This window comes from Nycticebus coucang, chromosome 3 (genome assembly GCF_027406575.1).
Source record: "Nycticebus coucang isolate mNycCou1 chromosome 3, mNycCou1.pri, whole genome shotgun sequence".
Classification (NCBI taxonomy): Eukaryota; Metazoa; Chordata; class Mammalia; order Primates; family Lorisidae; genus Nycticebus; species Nycticebus coucang.
The window spans coordinates 98,411,509-98,437,926 of NC_069782.1; the positions used below are offsets into that span (position 1 = coordinate 98,411,509).

General features: G+C 41.4%; 1 protein-coding gene across 2 annotated transcripts in view; it reads right to left on the bottom strand.

The window, feature by feature from the left end:
• Positions 1-1,414: 1,414 nt before the first annotated feature.
• SUPV3L1 (Suv3 like RNA helicase) overlaps positions 1,415-26,418 on the bottom strand; it is a 34,017-nt gene continuing 9,013 nt past the window's right edge. For both annotated transcript variants that reach the window (XM_053586606.1, XM_053586605.1), the window contains exons 4-15: positions 24,773-24,887; positions 23,455-23,623; positions 19,212-19,323; positions 14,621-14,698; positions 12,837-12,928; positions 10,513-10,693; positions 9,321-9,414; positions 8,324-8,543; positions 5,708-5,788; positions 5,170-5,346; positions 3,109-3,257; positions 1,415-1,896 (exon numbers count right to left, since the gene is read on the bottom strand). In XM_053586606.1, the coding sequence (XP_053442581.1) occupies positions 1,461-1,896; positions 3,109-3,257; positions 5,170-5,346; positions 5,708-5,788; positions 8,324-8,543; positions 9,321-9,414; positions 10,513-10,693; positions 12,837-12,928; positions 14,621-14,698; positions 19,212-19,323; positions 23,455-23,623; positions 24,773-24,887 (1,904 nt within the window). In that variant the 3' untranslated portion in view covers positions 1,415-1,460. The remainder of the gene's footprint in view (positions 1,897-3,108; positions 3,258-5,169; positions 5,347-5,707; positions 5,789-8,323; positions 8,544-9,320; positions 9,415-10,512; positions 10,694-12,836; positions 12,929-14,620; positions 14,699-19,211; positions 19,324-23,454; positions 23,624-24,772; positions 24,888-26,418) is intronic.

The following is a 26,418-nucleotide window of genomic DNA, read 5'->3' on the forward strand; positions in this document are numbered from 1 at the left end:
GAATCTGCCAGCTCAGGTGTATGTGGCTAGCACCTTAGTCGCTTGTGCCACAGGCGTCAAGCCTCAAAACTTACTCTTAAACTCCTATTGGCAGTGTTTCTAACCAGGATTGAAATTTTTTTTTTTTGTAGAGACAAGAGTCTCACTTTATGGCCCTTTGTAGAGTGCTGTGGCCTCACACAGCTCACAGCAACCTCCAACTCCTGGGCTTAAGCGATTCTCTTGCCTCAGCCTCCCGAGCAGCTGGGACTACAGGCGCCTGCCACAACGCCCGGCTATTTTTTTTTTTTTGGTTGCAGTTTGGCTGGGGCCGGGTTTGAACCAGCCACCCTTGGTATATGGGGCCGGCGCCTTACTGACTGAGCCACAGGCGCCGCCCCAGGATTGAAATTTTTTTTTTTTTGAGACAGAGTCTATGAGTGCCATGATATCACAGGTCACAACAACCTCAAACTCTTGGGCTTAAGTGATTCTCTTGCCTCAGCCTCCCAAGTAGCTGGGACTATTTGGCAGCTATTTTTAGGTTGTAGTTGTCATTGTTCTTTAGCTGGCCTGAGCTGGGCTCGAGCCCACCAGCCTCGGTGCACGTGGCTGGCACCATAACCACTGTGCTACGGGTGCTGAGCCCAAGATTGAAATTTTTATTGGACAATTAGAGGCCACTATGCATCAGACTGGCCTTTGGACAAGGGAGATCCCCCTATTAAAACCGCCCTATTAAAACTGCCACCACTCCGCTTCACTCTTTCCTTACTTTACTTTCTAGCATTTATTTCTGAAATCACACCATTTGGCTCACAAAGACTGTGCTGCTATATTCCAGACAGTTTATTACACAGACAACAATCTCTGTCCTCATGAGCTGACATTATTTGTTAACCTGTTCCTATCTGCTTCACTACCAAGTCCCAACAAGGGAATTTTTTTTTTTTTTTAACAGTTTTTGGCTGGGGCTGGGTTTGAACTCGCCACCTCCAGCATATGAAGCTGGCACCTTACTCCCTTGAGCCACAGGCGCCGCTCCAACGAGGGAGCTCTTGCTTACTGCTTTTATTTCTAGCACACAGAGCAGCTTCTGGTACATGGGTACAAAAGACAGCAGTATTTGTCAAAGAATTCCACCCAGAACATCCTAAGGAGGAATGGTGCAGGAAACTGGTCATATAATTCACCACAGTGACTTTATCCCCACCCAGAATTCCTTACAATGCATTGTCTTAATGCTATACAATAAATGGCCATTATATAAAGATTTGAATAAAATCTCTAAGATATCCTAGTATTTTCTGTACGTTGAAACAAAAAGCAGTTTAGTCATCTTTAAAGAGTTAATTTTCTGTGCACCCCCTCCCCCCGCCAATATCAGATAGTCATAATATTATAACAGGCAGTAAATACTTATGAGGAAAAAGAATTTAAAATAGATTTTTATTTGCAAAATTAAAAAAAAACACTAAAAACTAATCTGAATCATGTTCCTTCTTCTTTCTCCTTGTCCCTTTTGCGTAAGTCTCAGCCTCTGTTCCTTCTTTGCTGTGTTCCGTTTGCTGCGTCAACCATTCCTTTTCCAGCTGTTTCAGCAGGTCTGGAGTGAGGAGTCCTTGCTGCACCAATCTGGAAGCAAGGGAGGCCTCTCCTGCCCTGCAGGAGGGTGGCTCAGCAGCCTTACTCTCCACTCTTCTGGTGTTGCGTGTCCTTCTAGCTTTGCTCCTTAAGGTTTCTGATGATTGTGACTGGGTCGTTGTTGAAAAGCTTTCCAAATTCAATAGCTTCTGTGTCTGAGAGATTTTAATCAATTTGGTAATGTTGTGCACACCATTTTGAATAATGCCATCTAGTTCTTTCTGGAGGTCTCGAATAAGGCTGGCATCTGGAAACATATCCATAAATCGGTAGCTGGGAAAAGGACACATTACATTATGGCAACAGCTCTTATCTCAGTCACTGGACTAATCGCAATAGCATATACCTGCATCTTGCCACTAATTCCAAATATTCTCTCTTTTTGCCAATTCTGCCCAGTGCCTTTGCACAACTCTTTATTTTGGCTCCAACATACCTAAGGGATGTGTTATTATGAGGGTGAGTCAGAAACGTACCTCAATTAATTCTGAAATACTCCCTGAAGGGGACATGCTCCTCCTTTGAGAATCACTATTCTAGAGCAGGGATTCTTAAATGTTTATGTACAAATGAATCACCTGGAGATCCTGTTAAAATGTAGAATCTGATTAAGTCTGGGATGGGCTTGATAATCTTTATTTCTAACAAGCTCCCAGATGACACCAATGCTTTTGGTTCTGCTGGGCACAGTGGCTCACACCTGTAATCCTAGCACTTTGGGAGGCCAAGGCGGGTGGATTGCTTGAGCTCAGGAGTTTGAGACCAGCCTGAGCAAGAGTGAGACCCCATTCCTACTAAAAATAGAAAAATGAGTCAGGTGTTGTGTCAGGTGCCTATAGTCCCAGCTACTACAGAGACTGAAGCAAGAGAATCTCCTGAGCTCAAGAGTTTCAGGTTGCTGTGAGCTATGAGGCCACGGCACTCTACCTCTCTACCTGGGGTGAAGGAGTGAGACTCTGTCTTTTGGGCTTGGCGTCTGTAGCACAGTGGTTACGGTGTCAGCCACATATACCGAGGGTGGCGAGTTCGAACCCGACAATGACAACTGCAACAAAAAATAGGCAGGTGTTGTGGTGGGTGCCTATAATCCCAGCTACTTGGGAGGCTGAGGCAAGAGAATTGCTTAAGCCCAAGAGTTTGAGGTTGTTACGAGCTGTGATGCCACGGCGCTCTACCCAGGGTGACAAAGTGAGACTGTGTCTCAAAAAAAAAAAAAAAAATGTGTTTGGTCCAAGGACCATCATTCCAAGAGCTTAATGGACCTTCTTTCTCATTTAGTTATCTAGTATTGCAAGAACTCCTTAAATCATTTTTGGAATGGGTATAAACCAGGCTCAACTGCCTTTATGAGCGTAACACACACAATTTAGAGCATCCTACAAGTACGTGCCTAATTTGAAAGAGAAAAAAAAATCCACTCATAAAACCTTTGATGGGCTCTATTACTTAGAAAAATGAGAGAACATGAAGGAAAATTTTTGGTACCTTAGCCACAGGTAAAGATCCAAGACATCATGAACAGCCTCAAGATCCATGAGGTCTTTAATATTCTTAGGTGGAACCAAAGGCCATTTGATGTATCGGCGTAACCAGGCAAAGGTCAGGGGCTCATTCCTGCTGTACTGCCTGGCAAACTGAGAGGGAAAAAAGGAAAAGAGTTAAGTGAAAGTATCAGAGTTCCCTTCAGTGTGTGATTAAAAAGAAAAAGAAAGTAAGCATAAAAAATCATTAATTGTGCTTGTGTTTCAATATGCTGGTTTCTATATTTTAAATTATTCTATATTTTTAAGAACATTTAATACTTTATTTTTTTAATTTGACTTTTTTTTTATTGTTTCAGGTTAATTTGAGGGTACAAAGATTAGGTTACAATGTTTGCATGTTAGGTAGTTTCCTTCTTATAACTGTGTCTTGCCCCCAAGAGGTGTGCCGTAATTTGACATATGCCAATAATTTGACATATTTTTACTCTCTTCACAATAAGAATTTTTTTTAATTGTTTCAGGTTAATTGAGGGTATAATGAATTAGGTTACATTGTTGCATTTGTTAAGTAAAGTCCCTCTTATAATTGTGTCCTGCCCATTTAATACTTTCTAAAGATACTTAAAAAAAGGGGGTGGGGAGGAATCGGACCTGTAGCTCAGAGGCTAGGGCGCCAGCCACATACACCAGGGCTGGTGAGTTCAAACCCAGCCTGGGCCTGCCAAACAACAATGACAACTACAACAAAAAAATAGCTGGGCGCTGTGGCGGGCGCCTATAGTTCCAGCTACTTAGGAGGCTGAGGCAAGAGAATCACTTAAGCCCAAGAGTTTGAGGTTGCTATGAGCTATGACACCATGGCACTCCACCAAGGGCGACACACTGAGACTCTGTCTCAAAAAGAAAAAGGACAATTTCCTCTTTTAACAAAACTAAGGTAGTAATAGGTACATCAGAAGTTGTATAAGAACCAACTTTCCAGGACCTAAGTCTGTTAATTCTTATCTATGTATATTTGATGTTCTATGATAGACAATACCTGAAGACTCCCATTCCTACCTGAATATGTAATAATCCTATAATCTCAAATATCAGCTTAAATTTTTCTATCTTGCTAATATCCTCCCTTTATTACAAACTAACTGGAAAAAAAAAAATAAAAAAGAAGCCATTTGTTTAAGGTGGGTTGGTGCAAGCCTGACCATGAGCCAATCTTGCTTGACCCTGCCTTCTACTAGCTATGTGGCTTTGGCTAGTAACCCTGTGTTCCAGCTTCCTGTGGAACATGAGATACCATACTCCCATCTTGAACTACGAGACATGGTTGCAAAATGTGCTTTGAAAACCACATTGCATGATGACATTAGGCATTACTACACATCACTCTTTACAACAGAAGATAGAAATTAGGCTGGGAGAGGTGGCTCATGCCTGTAATCCTAGCACTATGGGAGGCTCAGGTGAGTGGATTACCTGAGCTCATGAGTTTGAGACCAGTCAGAGCCAGAGCAAGACCTCACCTCTAAAAATAGCTGGGCGTTGTGGCAGGTGTCTGTATTCCCCCCTACTTGGGAGACTGAGAGAAGAGAATCGCTTAAGCCCAAGAGTTTGAGGTTGCTATGAGCTGTGACGCCACAGCACTCTACCAAGGGTGAAAAAGAAAGACTCTCTCGAAAAAAAGAAAAGAAAACCAAGTGCCAGTTCTACTATTAACCCCCTAATCCCTAATCTTCCTCCTTCCCAACTCTGACATTACCCAATACTAAAAAGGAGAAAGTGTATATTAGGCAAAGCTACCTCTCTCAAACATTTTTATTTAATTTTTTTTTGTTTTGGCTTCTTCACAAAGGCTACCATATAGCCCCAAATATAAAGTAACTCTTCTCCTCCGACCCAAAAACTATCTGTAAGAAAAAGAGATTCACTTTATATTTAAGTTTTTATGAAGTCTCTCACATTACAGGGGACTCTCTCAATAGTTTCATTTGAATAACAAAGTACTGTTTGGGGAAAATGCACCAACCAGAAAGAAACTTAAAATATCTGAAACATAAAGACTTACCTGTAACAATGAAGAGCAGACAAAGGGCTGCTTCTTATTGATAGGGGCTGTGCAGAAAACATACCTCACTCGTAGACTTAATGGAATATGCTGGATCAACTCTGCAGAAAATTTAAAATCATCCATATTGCAGACAAAATACTGGCCATCGACTTGTGAAAAATCTACAAAAATATCCTGGGGGTGGGTAAAGATACATGAAATTACTAGACTGCCTAAATGGGCATGAAAAAGTACTAAAGCCTACAAAAGACATCTCTTTATTAATCTATGACAGACTTCCAGAAAAGCCTGCTTTAGTCACTGCTTCCTGAAGCTAGCAGATTTCCGCTCATCCTTCCCAATCTGAAATACTCAAAATGAAAATTTCTCCAGACAGAAGTCCCAAAAGATTTTGAATAAGTTATTACTTATATGATAAATTTCATAAACAGCAACTTCACAAAAGCAGACTATCCATTCACGCCCATGAAGTTAACCAGTAATTGTTTGAAATATCAACATTTTAGAAAAGATTAAAAAGCAAGTTGCCACTTACAATGAGATTAGAAAGCGTTGTATCGGGAAGATGGTAGGCAAACATTTCAATCTGCTCAGCAGTTGGATGAAGACCAGCTGCCTTTTAGTAAAAGCAAAAGAAAAAAAAACATAAGCTGATTTCTTCTTCAAAAGAACTAATTTTCTTAAGTTATTTCAAGAGAAAGTCCTACATTCAAGCTAAGCTTTCAAATGGGTTGAATACCAAAGATTTGGGTAAAATAGAAAAAATAACCCATCATTTATTACCAACTAGAAAAGCTAATGAGATGATTTAGTAAAAATGACAGAGTATAGTCTCTGAGTAGCCTTTTGCTGACATTTCAGTCATATTTCTAAAACCTATGATGATCCAAGAATGGAGTATCAAAAATGCTTTCCAGGATAAAACCGTTTTCCATGTCTCAGTTCTCCCCAATGAATAAAAATGAATCAACCCCAAGTCACTTTAACCAGACTAATAAAACTGCCATACACACATAAGTATATGTATATGAGAAAAATTTTAAACTGGAGATCACTTATGTCTTTACCCATATACTGCAGTGTTAAGAAATGGTCACAGCTAAATATCAACATAAGACATGAAACAGGGAAAAAAGAAAGTAAAAGGAAAATATAAAGAGGAAGGCCAGGCGTGCTGGCTCAGGGCTATAATCGTAGCACTCTGGGAGGCTGAGGAAGGTGGGTCGCCCGGCTCATGAATTCAAGACCAGCCTGAGCCAGAACAAGACCTTGTAGTAAAAATAGCCAGGTGTTGTGGCAGGCACCTGTAGTCCCAGTTACTCAGGAAGCTGAGGCAAGAGGATTACTTGAGCCCAAGAGTTTGAGGTTGCTGTGAGCTATGAGGCCAAGCTCAACAAAGTGAGCAACAAAGTAAAACTGTCTCAAGTAATAATAATAATAATAATAATAATAATAAAGAGAGAAAGAAGAAAGGAAGAAAAGTATAAGAAAACAAAGCACAGGCTTGGTGCCTGTAGCTCAAGCAGCTAAGGCACCAGCTACATACACCATAGCTGGTGGGTTTGAATCCAGCCCAGGCCTGCCAAACAGCAATGACAACTATAACCAAAAAATAGTCGGGCGTTGTGGCAGACACCTGTAGTCCCAGCTATTTGGGAGGCTGAGGCAAGAGAATCACTTAAGCCCAGGAGTTGGAGGTTGCTGTGTGCTGTGATGCCATGACTCTGTCTCAAAAAAAACAAGAAAGAAGAAAATGAAGCACACACAAGAGAAATAGGGGTGTGTTGTTATCGCCTCACTGGGAGTCACCCATTAATCTAACTCATTTTTTATTTATTTATTTTTTGAGACAGACTCTCACTCTGTCACCCTGGGTTAAGTGCCATGGTGTCATAGCTCACAGCAACCTCAAACTCTTGGGCTCAAGTGATCCTCCTGATCACCTCAGCCTCCCAAGTAGCTGGGACTACAGGTACCAGCCACAATGCCTGGCTAGTTTTTCTATTTTTAGTAGAGACAGGGTCTTGCTCTTGCTCAAACTCATCTCAAACTCCTGAGCTCAGGTGATCCACCTGCCTTGGCCTCCCAGAGTGCCAGGATTACAGGAGTGAGCCACTGGGCCTGGCCCCTTATTTATTTATTTTAAAAAGTGGGGTCTTGGGGCCATGACTGTAGCTCAAGGAGTAGTGCACCGGCCTCATATACCGGAGGTGGCAGGCTCAAACCTGGCCCCAGCCAAAAAACTGCAAAAAAAAAAAAGTGGGGTCTCACTCTGTTACCCAGGCTGGAGTGCAGTGGCATCATGAGGGCTCACTGCAGTCTCAAACTCCCGAGCTCAAGCAATCCTCCTACCTGAGCCCTGTGAGTAGCCAGGACTACAGGCATGTGCCACCACACCTGGATGACTTTTCATGGTTTATTTTGTAGAGACAGAATCACTATGCTGCCCAAGCTGGTCTCCAGCTCCTGGCCCCAAAGGATCCTCCTGTCTCAGCTTCCCAAAGTTCTGGCATTACACCTAACCTTACTCTTAACAAATGCTACACAAATAACTTCAACCACAGCTTTCCTCCACAAACCACGAACTTTTTCTTGCATCACCTCCTGCACACATTTTCCTTTACCTAATGTCACTGGCAAATAAGATGAGCATGTAAGTGAATTTTCCAGGCAACTTTTAGACCAATTTTTTCAAATCAATTTAAATATATACACTTCTGACTCATTAACTTTATAACCAAAATTTAACACTTTCTTCACTGGCTTGAAGCTTTATTACTTAGTGCTGCACACTCAAAGGTTTCTTCTATATTCAAGCTTCCGGTAATTTTTCAGTCCATTGACATGGCTCTATGTGCCCATCTGAAGCAGCTATACCTCTATCCCCACCTGCTGCTAGATTCTAGGAAGAATTAATGAAAAATCAACTAAACTTGTTCAATCCAGATCTTTCACTTGCACACCTTTCTCTAATCAGGGGTCTCTATGCCTCCCCAAAGTAATAAAGTAGGGCTTTCTTGACGTGGTGTCTATCGCACAAAATTTTCTTGCGCTTATGTCTGTTTCCAGGTGTCTGAGACAAGAGTCTGAATGGAGAAAAGGGAAGGAAAGTCTTCTCCACAGAAGTAGTAATTAAGATGTTACACCTTACCCTTATAGGATCCACAGGCCTATTCAAAATTTCCTTTAATAAACTGAGGTCATCACGATTCATTGTTGTAACCTCTCCTTCTTTAAATTGTGAGCTGAATCTACCAGCTCTGCCAGCAATCTGCAGGGCTTGAGAGGTGGTGATTGGTTCTATTTCTCTCTCTCCCTTTTCATTGACAGTGGGCTTCATAAGGGAGTAAAAAATAATTCTCTTTATGCTCCTGAAACAGAAATAAAAGTGATCCCACAGACCGTATGAAAATCCCTCCATCACTTGGGTCATCTTTGAAATGCTCACTACAACTCTAGTGCAGGCCCACTTGCTATCTTGTCTGCCATTTAAAAAATAAAGAAAAGATTTCTGCTGGTAATTCTTTTTCTTCCTCTCAATTTTTTTTAACAACTGTGTATAATGACTAGAAGTCACCAAACTGTATACTTACAATGGGAATATACAACTGCGTATACTGACTAGAAGTCATCAAACTACATACGCACGACTATATACTTGTATAATATATAAATTATACTCCAGTAAAGCTGTAGAAAACGACCTTTTTATATATGACCCAAATAAAGTGCTCCCTTATTGCTTTTGAAAGTTGGCTGCTGTTAAAAACAGCTTTTAATAATTCTTTGATTCAGAGGTACAAGTTGCCTTAATTACCTGAGGAGGCACACTTAGGCCTAACATTGTTATCACTGGAGGTGCTGGGTAGCTCCACATGCAACACAGGCCCTTGGACTTAGAGACTGAAACTAAAGTGAGGGGATGTGATAGGCAGCAGCAGTGGGGAACAGCACTCTAAAGTCCCAGCGCTATGTAATAGGTTCTTTTCATTTCCTCAATAGGTGTTAGTGAGATAAATCTCAAATCTATAATGTCTATTGTCTTAGATCAAAGTATTTGGACATGAAAGCCAATCAGAAAACTGAAAAACAAAAAAATGACCACTAACCAACAGAATATTCTTGCTTATGAAAAACAAATTACTTACAAATTAAGTCCCATGCCAATTGCATCTGTAGCAACCAGGATTTTGCATGGATCATTGGGATCATTAAACTTTTTTGCTTGAGCAAGTTTGGTTCCTAAAATAAGAACATGTTAGGTTAAATCGGTGTTCTTAGTCTCTCTCTTTTTTTTTTTTTTTGTAGAGACAGTTTCACTTTATTGCCCTCAGTAGAGTGCTGTGGCGTCACACAGCTCACAGCAACCTCCAGCTCCTGGGCTTAAGCGATTCTCTTGCCTCAGCCTCCCGAGTAGCTGGGACTACAGGCGCCAGCCACAACGCCCGGCTATTTTTCTGTTGCAGTTTGGCCGGGGCTAGGTTTGAACCTGCCACCCTTGGTATATGAGGCCAGCGCCCTGCTCACTGAGCCACAGGTGCCGCCTGGTGTTCTTACTCTCTTACTACATTATACTAAGTATATCATGGAATCCCTTACCTCCTGCTTTTCCCATTTTTGATGATAAAACTGTTATTGTTTCAAAGTTTTTCTTTGTATCCTCAAAAAGCCACTCTCCTGAGCAGCACCTGTGGCTCAGGAGTAGGATGCCAGCCCCATATACCGAAGGTGGTGGGTTCGAACCTGGCCTCAGCCAAATTGCAATGACAACAACAACAACAAAAAATAGCTGGACATTATGGCGGGCGCCTGTAGTCCCAGCTACTCGGGAGGCTGAGGCAAGAGAATCGCCTAAGCCCCAAAAGCTGGAGGTTGCTGTGCGCTGTGATACCACAGCTACAGAGGTGACAATGTAAGACTCTGTCTCTAAAAAAAAAAAAAATAACCACTCTCCTTTACTTCCCCTCCTTTAAATATCCCCTCATATAGATCACAATCCCACATCATGCCTCTCATTCCCAAGAACACTTTTTAACACATTTCACGACTACAAGTTCAAGAATATTGCCACATCCATATTTTAATAACACTTCTGTATGAAAATCACAAGCTCAACATTTAAAATATAGTCCAATAATAGCAGCAAATAATGAGCTATAATTAAATACAGTATTTCTATACCCAAAGTGAACTACAAAAATATTTTATATAAATGATAATCTAATTACCAACATATCAAACAACTTAATGCAATATCTTTTACTTTGTTTCCTATACATATCTCAACATAAACTGCAAAAAGAGATTTCATTTCCTGCCATGATAAAAGCCCATAATTACCGGGTGGGAGACTGCCATATATAACCGCTGATTCCAATCCCCGAATTTCAATCTGTCGACTCACAGAATAAATATCATTTTTGCTAAAACAGACAATGCAGTCCCCAGGCCGAAGGTTATCTAAAGATTCTAGCGCATGATCCAGCACAGAAATGGGGGTAAGCCGCTCATAGTTTCGAACCTACAATAAGAACATGCAATGTTAAAATAATACACCCAACTCCACTTCTTGAGACTAATTATTAAGTGAAAAGCCAGTGATGCAGTCAAGAGTGGCTAAAAACAGTTAGGTACTAACATTTTTCAAAGGAAAACATTTAATTTGATGGGGTAAGTGTTGCCATCAGTTCTCACTGGCATTTCTAAGATAAAACGCAATGCTTCATACATTTTCCCTCTTTCTTTCTTATTATTTATTTATTTATGTTTTGAGACAGAGTGTCAAGCTATCTCCCTGGGTAGAGGGCTGTGGCATCACAGCTCACAGCAACCTCCAACTTCTGGGTTCAAGTGAGTCTCTTGTCTCCGCCTCCCAAGTAGCTGGGATTACAGATGCCTGCCACAACACCCGGCTATTTTATTATTTATTTTTATATCTTACATTTTTTCCTTTCACATTTATTAAATCACCATCTATGAGTAATTTCGAACATTTTCTTTTTTTTATTGTTTCAGGTTAGTTAAGAGTATAAAAATGAGGTTACAATGTTTGCATTTTTTAGGTAGAGTCCCTCTTATAACTGTGTCCTGCCCCAAAGAGGTGTGCCATACACCCTAATGTTGTGCCCATTAAGTGGGAACACACTTTCCCCCTCCACCCTCCCAATTTCATACCTTTTCAAAGAACTTTCACATACACAGTATTTTATTTTCATGGCAGTGTGGTAAGTGTAGAGGGGTTATTAACTGTTATTTCTATTTTAGGAAAGAGTAAAATAAGGCCCAGTAAAATATCCGAGGCCTTTCCCAATCCTAGCCTTCTGGGATATACCTAAGGGTACAAAGCTAGGAACAATAAAGAGCACAGTGAAATCCACAATCTCTTCCACTCTTCTACTATCTTTCCCTAAAAGCTGAGCACAAAACTAAAATAATGGGGCAATTATGAACTAAAGAAAAAGAAAAGTAGGATTAAAATGAAACCAGTTACTTCCTACTCTAGGGAAACTTACAAAAGAGATACAAAGGCTCCAGTATCTGACAGATTAATCTAAGCTTGGAAAACCACAAACTATTACTGGGTCTCCACCTTCCACTCTCCTTTACTTTCCCCCCTCCTTTAAATACTCCCTCATATAGATCACAAGCCCACATCATGCCTATCATTTCCAAGGACACTTATTAACACATTTCATGACTACAAGTTGAAGCCTTGTAAAAGTCCCAATTATTTATTTCTAAACAGATCTGCTCAAGCCCCAAAAGGTTTTGTTGAAAGAAGACAAAGAATCTCTTATACTCGTGGAATATAAGAGATTCTTCTCACTCTGTCAGAACTTCAGATCATGTAGGTCAACCAAACATATGTGATCTAGTCAATCACAAAAAAATTTAGCTTTCTTTTTATTTAAGTTCTGATTTTGGCACTACCTAGGACCTATGAAGCCAGTACCTATGTACCCTGGGCTATATGATACCACATTGAGAATGAAGCATAGACAATATTTTGTTATGTATAATGTGATCCCATGTATAATGCATACACGTGTTTTTGCCCAAACGTTCTGGAAAACACCCCTTGAGAAAGTGGCCAACTCTCGGCCAGGAGAAACACATCTGGAGAGGCTAATGGTCCCCTGGTAAACTGGTAAATGTGCAGACTGCAGCCACCCTCTCTATGAAGGCTGCTCCTTCCCTCTCTCCCGGGAGTCATTTCCCTCCCCTCCACCTTGGGGGCCACTGCCAAATGGCCATACACACGGCTGGCACGGGTGAGGGAGAACAACAGAGGCTGCCCAGGCTAGTTCCTGGGGCCTGTACAGGGCTCCCAGTCTCCTCTGTGAGACCAGGCCTCAGCCCTTGGCCCTCAGCCCTCAACCTGCATGGCTGCAGCTGTTTCTCCAGCTCCACAATGCTCCCTCCCCTAATTACTATGTTCTGCAGTGGCAGAGGCCACTCTGGCCCACTCCCACCAGATCTCAGACCCTCCCACACTAGAACCCCATGTGCTCAGTGGGCCCAGGGAGGAAGGCACAATGGCCCCAGGAGGTCCACTGGGCTCTCAGGCTGTTATTACCCATGTATAATGCACATCCTTATTTTTCCTTTAAAGATTTGGGTGAAAAGTATTATAAATAGTAAAATATGGTAATCTAATCCAGTACCTCCACTTCCTCCCCAGTTGTGTACATAAGCTCAGTGACCAGGTCAATAGCAGCAGATTCTCCACACAAATGAACTTCTTCAGCACAGAGTCCTGTAAAATTAGGATTTTTTAAAAAAGATTCATAATTAAATATGTAACACTTGACACAGCAAAAATACATTATATATGCTTGCCTACTGCTTTACAACTTTGTCAAGTGTTTTCACAAATACATTCTTTGATATTATCTCTTTGATGCAAACTTCGAAACTACCACCACCTTCTAGTGGGCAAATATTATCTTCACTTTTATAAATCTCAGGGCCTTTTAATTCTTTGGCCAAGGTTTAAAAAGTCTATTCTAGGGCGGCGCCTGTGGCTCAGTGAGTAGGGCACCGGCCCCATATGCCGAGGGTGGCGGGTTCAAACCCAGCCCCGGCCAAACTGCAACAAAAAAATAGCCGGGCGTTGTGGCGGGCGCCTGTAGTCCCAGCTGCTCGGGAGGCTGAGGCAAGAGAATCGCGTAAGCCCAAGAGTTAGAGGTTGCTGTGAGCCGTGTGACGCCACGGCACTCTACCTGAGGGCGGTACAGTGAGACTCTGTCTCTACAAAAAAAAAAAAAAAGTCTATTCTATGATGAAGCCAGCCAAGACTAGAATTCTGGCATTTTGATGCTTAGTACTGACACATGTCATATACTAGCGGTTTTCAAATTAGGCTCTTGAATCACTGAGGCAACTGTGAGGCTGATGGCTCCTTATCCCTGAGCAGATCCACTTTCACCTATTCTACATAATGGGCCTCAATGGACTCTGTTTGAATAGAGTTCAGCTATGTTTTTAAATTTGAAAATGCCTACCCTAAAACATGCTGATCAAAAATTCACTCCAATATCAAATAGCAGAAATGTTCATTCATGTCCATGAACCTCAAGAACTCCACTTCCAAGAGACTATCCTAAAGAAATAATAAAAAATAAAAATAAAAAGCTATGGCCACAAAGATTATTATGCAGCATTATAAATAACAGGGAAAAATGTCAACTCTATGGAACAATTAATAGTACTGCTCTTCAATGGAGAATATGCAATTACATTAATATGTGCTATGAAAAAATGTCTATGAAATAATAGAACCGAAAAAAGCAAGACACAAAATTAAACGTTCTCAAAACACTACATGCATAGGAAAAATGATTGGCAGGAAAAACACCATAATATAAATAGTAGTTGTGCAAAGATGCTGAGATTTGAAAATATTTACTTTAATTACATGGTCATGCTAATTTAGTAACAGAAAAAATGGATTTTCCTTTTTTTTTTTTTTTAAGAGACAGGGTCTTGCTCTGTTGCCTGGGCTAGAGTGTAGTGGTGTCATCATAGCTCACTACAACTTCAAACTACTGGGGCTCAAGTGATCCTCCTGCCTCAGCCTCCCTAGTAGCTGAGACTTTAAGTATGTACCATCATGCCTGCCAATTTATTTATTTTCTTTTGTAGAGATTGGGGTGGGGGTGGGGTCTCACTACGTTGCCCAGTCCAGTCTCAAACTCCTAGACTCATGTGATCCTCCTGCCTCGGCCTCCCAAAGTGCTAGGATTATAGGTGTGAGTCACCATGCCCGGCCAAGATTTCCTATTACTAAAATAATATTTAGAGAATAAAAACTCACACTTAACTGAACTTTTTTACTTGTTTATGTCAAAAAGGGATCTAGTTGACTATCTGGCAATGTTAAGGAGATAAAAACGCATCTAGTGCAGATATCACGAAGTACAGGTCTTACAGCACTAGGATCACCAACCTAGAAGTGCTCTGGTCCAGGCCCATCCTCTGGCTGGATCTCTAATCATTTGAATTTCGTCAATTACGGCCACCTCATCTTAAAACAAAAAAGTTATCATGAGCAATACGATCTACTTGAATAGCATTATGAACAAATCACACCATCAAAATTCAAGCTTTCATCACCACCAACACCACTATCATCACTTAGTAGATGTTTCTTCTTTTTTTAGAGACAGAGTCTCACTTTGTTGCCTTCCGTAGAGTGCTGTGACATCACAGCTCACAGCAATCTCCAGCTCTTGGGCTTAGGTGATTCTCTTGTCTCAGCCTTCCGAGTAGCTGGGACCACAGGTGCCCACCACAACACCCGGCTGTTTTTTGTTGCAGTTTGGCCAGGGTCAGGTTTGAACCCACCACCCTTGGTATATGGGGCCAGTGCCCTACCCACTGAGCCACAGGCACCACCCTCTTTTTTTTTTTTTTGAGACAGAGTCTCACTTTGTCACCCTCAGTAGAGTGCCATGGTGTCACAGCTCACAGCAAACTCAAATTTTTAGGCTCAAGCAATCCTCCTACCTCAGCCTCTCAAGTAGATGGGACTACGGGCAACTGCCACAATGCCCGGCTATTTTTAAAGATGAGGTCTCACTCTGGCTCAGGCTGGTCTCGAACCTGTGAGCTCAGGCAGTCTACCCGCCTCAGCCTCCCAGAGTGCTAGGATTATAATCATGAGCCCCTGTACCTGGCCTGGATGTTTCTTTCCTAGCAGGCTTTGTTTAAAGTATTTTACAGCTGTTCCTCATTTAATTCTCACAACAAACCTATGAGGTTAAGTATTACTATTATCTCCATTTGACAGAAGAGTCAACTGAGGTCCAGAGAAGTTAAATTAGCTGTCTAAAGTTACACAATCAGTGAACGTATAACCTTGCACAAACCCAGGCAATCTAGCTTCAAAGTTCATATACTCAACCACTTTACTGCACCATTTGTCCTGTTTTCTGCAATCTCAGAGACAGCTTAGAGAGTCTGTCTAATAAGAACTATCACATTGGCTTGGCACCTGTGGCTCAAGTGGCTAAGGCGCCAGCCACATACACCTGAGCTGGCGGGTTCGAATCCAACCTGGGCCCGCCAAACACAATGACAGCTGCAACCAAAAAATAGCTGGACATTGTGGCGGGCGCCTGTAGTCTCAGCTACGTGGGATGCTGAGGCAAGAGAATCACTTAAGCCCAGGAGTTGGAGGTTGCTGTGAGCTGTGATGCCACAGTACTCTACCCAGGGTGACAGCTTGAGGCTCTGTCTCAAAAAAAAAACACAAAAAAAGAACTATCACATCTACATAATAGCGAAAGAAAGCAAGTATCTGTGCTTCCAGGAACAAGGAGTAGATTTATTAATGAAGCATCTCTACAAGAGGAATCAGACAGCTCTCAGGAGCAGAAACTGAAGTAGGCCCCTGCAATGTTCATTCTTGGGAGTTTTAAATCCATCACTATGTTGAAAATTAATCCCTCATCTTACTTCTAATGTCAAAATGCTCCCAAATACATTATTCTATTCTCTGTAAAGTAAAATAAAATATATTGAAAAGAGAACATTTAAGAAAAAGAGAACTAAGAGAACATTTAAGAAAAAAACATTTAATATATTCACGGTAACATTTAGGAAACTAAAGAAAACTAATTTGACTCTGAAAACCCATCAGATTAAGAATAATTTATTGCATTTGGATACATACAAATAAGACTAGAAAAGATGGAAGAAAGGAAATTTTGATTAATAACCTTTGTTTTTTTGTTTTCAGACAAGGTCTTGCTTTGTCACCCAGACTAGTACAATGAGGGTTATCACACCTCACTGCTACCTCAAACTCCTGGACTAAAGCAATCCTCCTGTCTCAGCCTCCCAACATGCTAGGAACATAGGCATGAGCCATCATGTCCAGGCTAATTTACAAATTTTTGTTTTTTTTTTAATTTTTACAATATATTGCTTTTATAATATACTTTTTTTAGAAGTCTATCTATTTATTCAGAAAGTTGATTATTGAAATGATAAAAGCTACCAAACAGTAAGTAATATATAGTCCCTATATATATAAATGATATGAACATAAATATGTGTATAGACAAAGTCTGGAAAACACACACCACAGAGTTCATTAGCACTTGTTGATTCTGGATAGGTGGGATTGGAGTTTTGTTTGTTTTTTTGTGTGTGACAGAGTCTCACTATGTCACCCTCTATAGAGTGCAGTTACGGCACAGCTCACAGCAACCTCAAACTCTTGGGATTAAGCAATTCTCTTGCCTCAGCCTCCCAAGTAGCTGGGACTATAGGTGTCAGCCACAATGCCCAGCTATTTTTTTGTTCCTGTTGTTGTCCTTGTTGTTTAGCAGGCCTGGCCGGGTTTGAACCTGCCAGCCCTGGTGTTATGTGGCCGGTGCCCTAACTACTGAACTATGGGTGCCAAGCCATTTGGAGATTATTTTGTTTATTTTCTTCCCTTTCCTTGCGTGTATTTTTCTATTTTCTATAATATGGGTGTCCAACCTGTGGCCCAAAGGCCAGATGCTGATTTTGTGAGGACTATTTTTGCTTATCTATGGTTACTGGATATCACAAAATGTATGCACAGGTCCTTTTTTTCCTAATCATCTTCCGTTAATGTTTCTGTATTTAATTTTATTTAATTTATTAGATTTATTGTATTTAATTGTATTTATTTGATTTTATTGTATTTAACTGTATTTATTTAATTTAATTGTATTTCTGTCAGTGGCCCAATACAACTCTTATTATTCCAATGTGCGGCAGAAAAAAAAAAAAGGTTGGGCACCCCTATTCTATTATGAAGCTATAATTAAGATAAGAATAAAAGTTAAGGCTTGGCATGGGCAGCACCTGTGGCTCAGTGAGCAGGGCACCGGCCCCATATACCGAGGGTGGCGGGTTCAAACCCAGCCCCAGCCAAACTGCCACAAAAAAATAGCCGGGTGTTGTGGCGGGCACCTGTAGTCCCAGCTACTTGGGAGGCTGAGGCAGGAGAATCACCTAAGCCCAGGAGCTGGAGGTTGCTGTGAGCTGTGTGATGCCATGGCACTCTACCGAGGCCATAAAGTGAAATTCTGTCTCTACAAAAAAAAAGTTAAGGCTTGGCACCCATAGCTCAGTGAGTAGGGCGCCAGCCACATACACGGAGGCTGGCAGGTTCGAAACCAGCCCAGGCCTGCTATACAACAATGACAACTGCAACAAGAAACAGACGGGTGTTGTGGTGGGTGCCTGTAGTCCCAGCTACTTGGGAGGCTAAGGCAAGAGAATTGCTTAAGCCCAAGAGTTTGAGGTTGCTGTGAGCTATGACTCCACAACACTCTACCAGGGATGACATAGTGTGACTCTCAAAAAAAAAAAAACAATAAAAGTTAATTTTTATTTAAAATGTTTCTAAAACTATTTAAATAGAAGTTCACTGTGGTACTGTATATAATAGGGAAATTAATAATTTTATTTATAAAGTGGAATACTATATAACAGTTTAAATGAATACACTTCAGATATATAGCTATAGATATCTCAGCAAGACTAGATCTAAACATTTGTTGTGTAGAACAAAAAAAAAATACAAAAAAAGCAAGTTGGAAGACAGTAATACAATGTAATAATAACATAAATATGTTAAAACATGACAATTTGCAGTACTGATAGGTAACACGTATCAGTGATATAAAAAGACAGGAAAATGTTAACCAGTTTGATGAAAATATTTCAAATTGTATATATAAAACCAGCACATTGTACCCCATGATTGCATTAATGTACACAGCTATGATTTAAAAAAACAAACGGGAAAGCTGTACACCAAATGCTTGATACTGGTTACATCAAAAGGGGGGAGAATTAAACTGGGGAGTGGTACAAACGAAACTCTCATACTTTTGAAAATTTTAGCTCTTAAGAGCATTCTGAACTTGGCATAGCAAAATGTTTCACATTTATTACTATAGGCAGGTCCTGGGTGTTTATTATACTATACTCCTTGTTCCCCAGATTTGTAATTTTTTTCACAAAAAACATACGGTAGAACCTCTGTAAGTTAACACCCAAAGGACTATAACAAACTGGTCAACATACAGAGGTGGTCAACATAAGGAACTTCCACTGAGTACATGTGCTATGTGTCTAGTCTATGAAAATTAGGTCAACTTAAGGTAGTCAACATAGGGGAGTGGTCAACTATGGAGATTCTACTGTATTTCATATGCCCAACTATATTTTAAAACTAAAAGTACCGGGTGGCACCTGGGGCTCGGTGAGCAGGGCGCCGGCCCCATATACCGAGGGTGGCGGGTTCAAACCCAGCCCTGGCCAAACTGCAACAGAAAAATAGCCGGGCGTTATGGCGGGCGCCTGTAGTCCCAGCTGCTCGGGAGGCTGAGGCAAGAGAATCGCGTAAGCCCAAGAGTTAGAGGTTGCTGTGAGCCATGTGACGTCACGGCACTCTACCAGAGGGCGGTACAGTGAGACTCTGTCTCTACAAAAAAAAAAAAAAAAAAAACTAAAAGTACCAAATCATGGTTTTTTTAAGGATATGTACATACAAGGAGTTGTAACACTGCACATTTCAACAGTACAAGCAACATGGGCAGCCTGCTTCCCATTTGGGCCAATAGTCACACGCTCTTCACCTGTCACCAAGTCACATGGCACATCCTAGAATAACGAAAAGAAACCCAGTATTATTTCTATCTTCAAAACAATGGCAAAAAGCCATTTTGGATGTTTAATACAGTATCTCTCCATTACCATCAGATTTATCAATACTTATCAGTTTAAAGAAAACATTCCCAATGCTGTTTTTCCCCCATTTTATAAAAAACAAAGTAAGAAAAAAAAAATAAGAAAAAAAAAAAAGTAAAAGAAAAAAAAAATAAGAAAAAAAAAACAAAAAAAAAAACAAAGTAAGAGCCATTCTCTTATATAAGCTAGGTAAACTTGGAAAAATCTCAAATCAGCTAAATCCTCGGATAACAAAGACACAAGAAATTGCAGCAATTTCACATTTTAACTTTGTACATTTGTGTACTATCTGACTTTATTAAAATGAACATGAATTGTTTCTATATTCAAGAAAAACATCATAAATAAAACTTAAAAATGTAAAGATCTCACAATATAATTTCCTAAGAAGGACCAACATCAATGCTATGGTCTATTAGGGTGATTGACCATCCTGGTTTGTCCAGGACAGGGAGATCCCCACAACAAAGGAGTCTTGGTGCTACATCCGGGAAAGTCTAGGCCAAACTGTGATCATTAGTCTCCCTGGTGGCCTGAATCTAATAATGAGGGAACATCAGACACCTCCAAACTGAGCAACAGTTTGTAACATAACTTAACTATTGTCTTCCAAAATGCACAAGATTTGAAAGACAAAAGAAGACCAAGGAGCTGTCCAAAATTAATGGAAACTAGAGACATGACAACTAAATACAGTGTTAAGAGCCTGAACAGAATCCTGAGGGAGTGCCAGGGGCAGGGGATATAAATGGACACTGGACAGAATGTGAATATGGACTGTGTATTAAATAATAGCATCTTATAAAGATTAAAAGTCTTGTCCTGGTTCAGACAAATATCCTGTGGTTATGTAAAGTCTATTCTAAGGAAATACATTCTCAATAATTTATGGATAAATAGGCATTATGGCTTCATATTACTCAAAGGATTCAGAAAAAAATAAGAATGCAAATTACCTACCAAACTGCTTAATTTCACATTATAAACTCAGAATGAAACAATGAACCCAAAAGCAGCCCATTTAGTGAAATGATGCCTCAGACCACAGAACTTTGGTCCTTTCAGGTTTTTTTTTTTTTTTTGTAGAGACAGAATCTCACTTTGTCACCCTTGGTAGAGTGCTATAGAATCACAGTTCATAGCAACCTCAAACTCCTGAGCCTAGCCGATTCTCTTGCCTCAGCCTCCCAAGTAGCTGGGACTACAGGTGGCCGTCATAACACCCGGCTATTTTGTTGTTGTTGCAGTTTGGCCGGGGCCAGCGCCCTACCCACTGAGCTACAGGTGCCACCCAAGGTCTTTTCAGTTTTTATTTTGTTTTTGTTTTTTTTTTGTAGAGACAGAGTCTCACTTTATGGCCCTCAGTAGACTGCCGTGGCCTCACACAGCTCACAGCAACCTCCAACTCCTGGGCTTAAGCGATTCTCTTGCCTCAGCCTCCCGAGCAGCTGGGACTACAGGCGCCCGCCACAACGCCCGGGTATTTTTTTTTGTTGTTGTTGTTGCAGTTCAGCTGGGGCCAGGTTTGAACCCGTCACCCTCGGTATATGGGGCCGGAGCCTTACCGACTGAGCCACAGGCGCCGCCCTTTTGTTTTGTTTTTGAAACAGTCTCACTTTGTGGCCCTGGGTAGAGTGCCATGGCATCACAGCTCATAGCAGCCACAAACTCTTGGGCTTAAGTGAGTCTCTTGCCTCAGCCTCCCGAGTAGCTGGGACTACAGGTGCCCACCACAACGCCCGGCTATTTTTGTTCTTGTTGTTGTTGCAGTTATCATTGTTGTTTAGCAGGCCTGGGCTGGGTTTGAACCCACCAGCCTCAGTGTTTGTAGCCAGTGCCGTAACCACTGTGCTATGGGTGCCGAGCCTCGTCCTTTCAGTTTTGAAAGGTGGTTTCAGTTTTTGTTTTTTATTGTTGGGGATTCATTGAGGGCACCAAGAACCAGGTTACACGTTGGCTTCATTCTTTATCATTAGTTCTAGCTTATAGCAACAGAAGTCTACTCTAAAAAAGGTAAATTAAACATCATAACAGAGTAGTGGTTAACTCTGAAGAGTTAAAGGAGAAATTCAGAGAGTTCCAACTCTATCAATAACATTTTATTTTTTATTTATGTATTTGTTTGAGACAGAGTGTCACTAGAGCACTATTACATCACAGCTCACAGCAACCTCAAACTCTTGTTGGGCTTAAGCAATTCTCTCGCCTCGGCCTCCCAAGTAGCTGGGACTACGAGCACCTGCCACAACACCCGGCTATTTTTTGTTGTGGTTGTCATTGTTGTTTAGCAGGCCTGGGCCGGTTTTGAACCCACCAGCTTCGGTGTATGTGGCTGGTGCTGCAACTATTGTGCTATGGGCACCGAGCCTATCAATAACATTTTATTTATTTATTTATTTTTGTAGAGACAGTTTCACTTTGCCGCCCTTGGTAGAGTGCCATGGTATCACACAGCTCACAGCAACCTCCAACTCCTGGGCTTAGGCGATTCTCTTGCCTCGGCCTCCCGATTAGCTGGGACTATAGATGCTCACAACATCCAGCTATTTTTTTTTGTTGTTGCAATTTGGCCGGGGCCTGGTATGAACCCACCACCCTCGGTACATGGGGCTGGTGCCCCACCCACTGAGCCACAGGCACCGCTCCAACATTTTATTTCTTAAAAAAGTAAATGGGATAGCCCCTGCAGTTCAAGCGGCTAAGGCGCCAAACACATACACCAGAGCTGGCGGGTTCGAGTCCAGCCCAGGTTTGCCAAACAATGACAACTACAACCAAAAAATAGCCAGGCATTGTGGCGGGCACTTGTAGCTACTTGGGAGGCTGAGGCAAGAGAATCACTTAAGCCCAGGAGTTTGAGATTGCTGTGAGCTATGATGCTACAGCACTCTACGCAGGGCAATCGCTTGAGGCTCTGTCTCAAAATAAAATAAAATAAAATAAAAGTAAATGAAGTCCAGTAGCTCACACCTATAATCACGGTAGCTCACACCTGTAATCCTACCATTCTGGGAGGCCCAGGTGGGAAGATCCCTGGAGCTCAGAAGTTCAAGCCCAGCCTGAGCAAGGGCAAGGCCCCATCTCTACTAGAAAAAGAAAAATCCACCAGTGATGGGCACCTGTAGTCCCAGCTTGGGGATTCATTGAGGGCACCAAGAACCAGGTTACGCGTTGAGGTTACACCAGAAGGCTGAGGTAGGAGGATCACCTGAGCCCTGAAGTTTGAGGTTGCTGTGTTCTTGGCTGATGACATTCTAGCCTGGGCAAAGAGTGAGACTCTGTCTCCAAAAAAAAAAGTAAACAAAGCAAGTATGACAAAATGTTAGGATCTGATGGAACTGGGTAGTGGGTTCAAGGTTATTTGTATGTTATTCTCTGCATTTCTCTATATATGTGAAATATTCTGTAATATTGTATTTCATTCATTCTACTGTGCATATTTTTTCACATTTTACTATCTCTGAAAGCAGAATGCATCTTCTACTTATTTATTTTTTTTGAGAGAGAATCTTTGTCACCCTCGGTAGAATGTCATGTATCACAGCAACCTCAGACTCTTGGGTCCAAGGATTCTTGGGAGGCTCCTCTTGCCTCAGCCTCCCAAGTAGCTGGGACTACAAGCACCTGCCGTAACGCCCAGCTATTTATTTATTTATTTATTTATTTATTTTTTGTAGAGACAGAGTCTCACTGTACCGCCCTCGGGTAGAGTGCCGTGGCGTCACACGGCTCACAGCAACCTCTAACTCTTGGGCTTACGTGATTCTCTTGCCTCAGCCTCCCGAGCAGCTGGGACTACAGGCGCCCGCCACAATGCCCGGCTATTTTTCTAGGGCAGTTTCGCCGGGGCTAGGTCCGAACCCGCCACCCTCGACATATAGGGCCAGCGCCCTACTCACTGAGCCACAGGCGCCACCCGATAACTCTTGAGTACAATGAAATATGGTAATTTCTTGTTCACAGTAAATTACTATGTCTTTTCTCCATCCCCAAGAAAGAAAATTAATGAGAAAAAAATGAGCAAATATTTGGTAATATACTAACAGCAGCATTACTCTTTTCAAAGATCTCATGTGCCAGTAATTTTAAAGGGCCACAGTACACTCCAGATTTTGCTGACAGGTATTTCTGAATTGCATGATAAGTCTTTCCACTATTTGTAGGCCCTGAATGGAATATTATCTTCCGTTGTATGGCTCTGGCTTCTGGGTACCTGAAACAGGAATAAACAACTTAATCCCATTAACCTAAAACTTCATCCTAGTAAAGATACCAATTGAAAAATATTCCAAATATGAAGCATCCTCTAAATATTCACAAGATAGTCTTTGAAAAACCAAATGATGAGTTTATATCCATGTAAAAATAATGAATGATTGCCCAGAATGGCATTTACTAACCAGAGAACAAAAAAACCCAAATGCAAATTAATATCTTAAGAGATTTTTCCTATCGTACAAATCTTTTTCTCAGAAGTTATAAAAGTAAGTCTTAACAGGTATCAGTTCCATACATACTTTTACATCATTCCACTCTCACAGCCCTGAACGCCTGACCCTAAACGCAAGTATTTCCAGTCCTCTGAATTACAAATACATTAATGATAACCAAGTCTTCTGGCCATAATAACTGCCACTGTGCGTGCCTTACCACCGTAAACAAGTACAAATTGGACAAAGTATAAGCAGCAATTGCTAGGGGACATGGACAAACACGCAGTGCAGGACTGCAACCCCTGCAAATAGGAAACACTTGAGATAAGCCCTTCTGTAGCCAAGGAGGAAACAGGGAGATGGAATCCAAGCAGAATACACAGTCCCACTGAAGCAAGCAGCAGAGATCAAATTCAGAACTGCTGAAGCAGTTGAAATTTGAAGGAAGAGAAGAGAGAGTGCTGGGGGGGGAGCCCTGAAGTCTGTAACATGGGGGTTCCCTTTGAATTCTTGGCCAAGAGCTGGGTTAAATATGTGCAAGGTAAAAATTAGAAGGGTCTAGAAAAGAGCAGCTTACCAAAGGTTTGAATGCAAAAGTCTCAAAAAGGTCTCAAATTGCTAGGAGATACTGCAGTTCCAGCCATGGTGGAACGAACATATTAATGCCCAGGCATTCTGCTAAGACACCATACCTCAGACATAAGGACAATACCTGTCAGAGCTACTCTAGATCTCCCCTAATAAAACTTAAAACCAAGGGATCAAGGGAGACAACAGTTAATTGACAGATCTAACTGCCTCTTTTTTAAGGGAAAATAACATAATCCAGACTCCTTATAATTTATTACATAAAATCTAGTTTAAAAATGATCACTAATCACCCAAGATTAGAAACTGGAAATTTCAAATCCACAAATGATAAAACTAACCAGTTAGGTGGTATTCTTAAGTCACTTATTTTACGCAGATCATCCTTACATTCCAACACAGGAAATATTTGTTTGGCATGTCTCAAGAAAAATGGAAATAAATCATCCACGTGAGCTGGAAAATAAAACACTTCATTAACAAGTGCAACCTACATGTTATCCATAACTAAATTTGGTGAAATCTTTCTTCATAATGAGCTAAGTTGGGGGTAGACAATGCCAGCATAAAAAGACAAGGCCTGAAGACAGGACCCTGTATTATTTTTAGGATTCAGCGTTGTCTTACTTTTTCCCTTTAATTTCACTTACATTCATAGGAAAACAGAAAATTAGCTGCCAGCCACCACATTCTACTCCTTCAGTGCAAATGGGCAAAGATTATCATTGGTAAAAGTTAAATTAAAAATAAAGAACTCAGAAACACACATTAGTGAGAAAGCCTGCAGTTACATGAAGAATGATAAAGATGTAAAATTTTTTCTTTTTTGAGACACAGCCTCAAGCTGTTGCCCTGGGTAGAGTGCCATAGCATCACAGCTCACAGCAACCTCCAATTCCTGGGCTCAAGCGAGTCTCCTGCCTCTGCCTCCCAAGTAGCTGGGACTACAGGAGCCTGCCACAATGCCCGGCTAACGATGTAAATGTTTTTAAATTTCAAAGGTCATAGAGAGACAAAATGTGAAAGTGAGTTGGTTCCTCAGCAAAAATCCTCCCAGTCTTAGCTGGCTCTGAGAGGAGGATGGGGTGGTGTCCCATTCTGGGTTTTTTTGTTCTTGTTGTTTGTTTTTTTTGACACAGAGTGTCAAGCTGTCACCCTGGGCAGAGTGTCATGGTGCCATAGCTCACAGCAACCTCCAATTCAGGCTCAAGCTATCCTCTGGCCTCAATTTTTCTATTTTTAGTAGAGATGGGGTCTCAATCTTGTTCAGGCCAGTTTCAAACTCATGAGCTCAAGCAATCCACCCACCTTGGCCTCCCCAAGTGCTAGGATTACGGGCATGAGCCACTGTGCCTGGCCTCCCATTCTGTTTTGTATCCAGGTTCTTCCTCAGTGCGGGACACAGGGTAAAGGTCTAACAAATGTATCTAAAAGTTACAACCCAAGGCAAAATGTCTACGGAAATAAAATCATAATGTTATTATTTTTGTTTTGAAACAAAGTTTCACTATGTCAATTTCCGTAGAGTACCTTCGCACCATAGCTCACAGCAACCTCAAACTCTTGGGCTTAAGCAATTCTCTTGCCTCAGCCTCCCAAGTAGCTGGGACTATAGGGACCTGCTACAACACTCAGCTATTTTTTGTTGTAGTTGTCACTGTTGTTTAGCAGGCTGGGACTCAAACCTGCCAGCCCTGGTGTATGTGGCTAGCACCCTAACCACTGAGCTATGGACACCGAGCTAGTATCACTTTTTTTTTTAATAACAAAAACTCTGTCCTGGGCGGTACCTGTGGCTCAATGGAGTAGGGTGCTGGCCCCATATGCTGGAGGTGGCAGGTTCAAACCCAGCCCCGGCCAAAAACTGACAAAAAAACAACAACAACAAAAAAACAACTCTGTCCTAATATGAAGGAGAAAAAAGCCAGTGTTAGAAGAAATCTGCTATGCACTAACTCTATCTCGTGGGACTGCTCATTTCACTGTG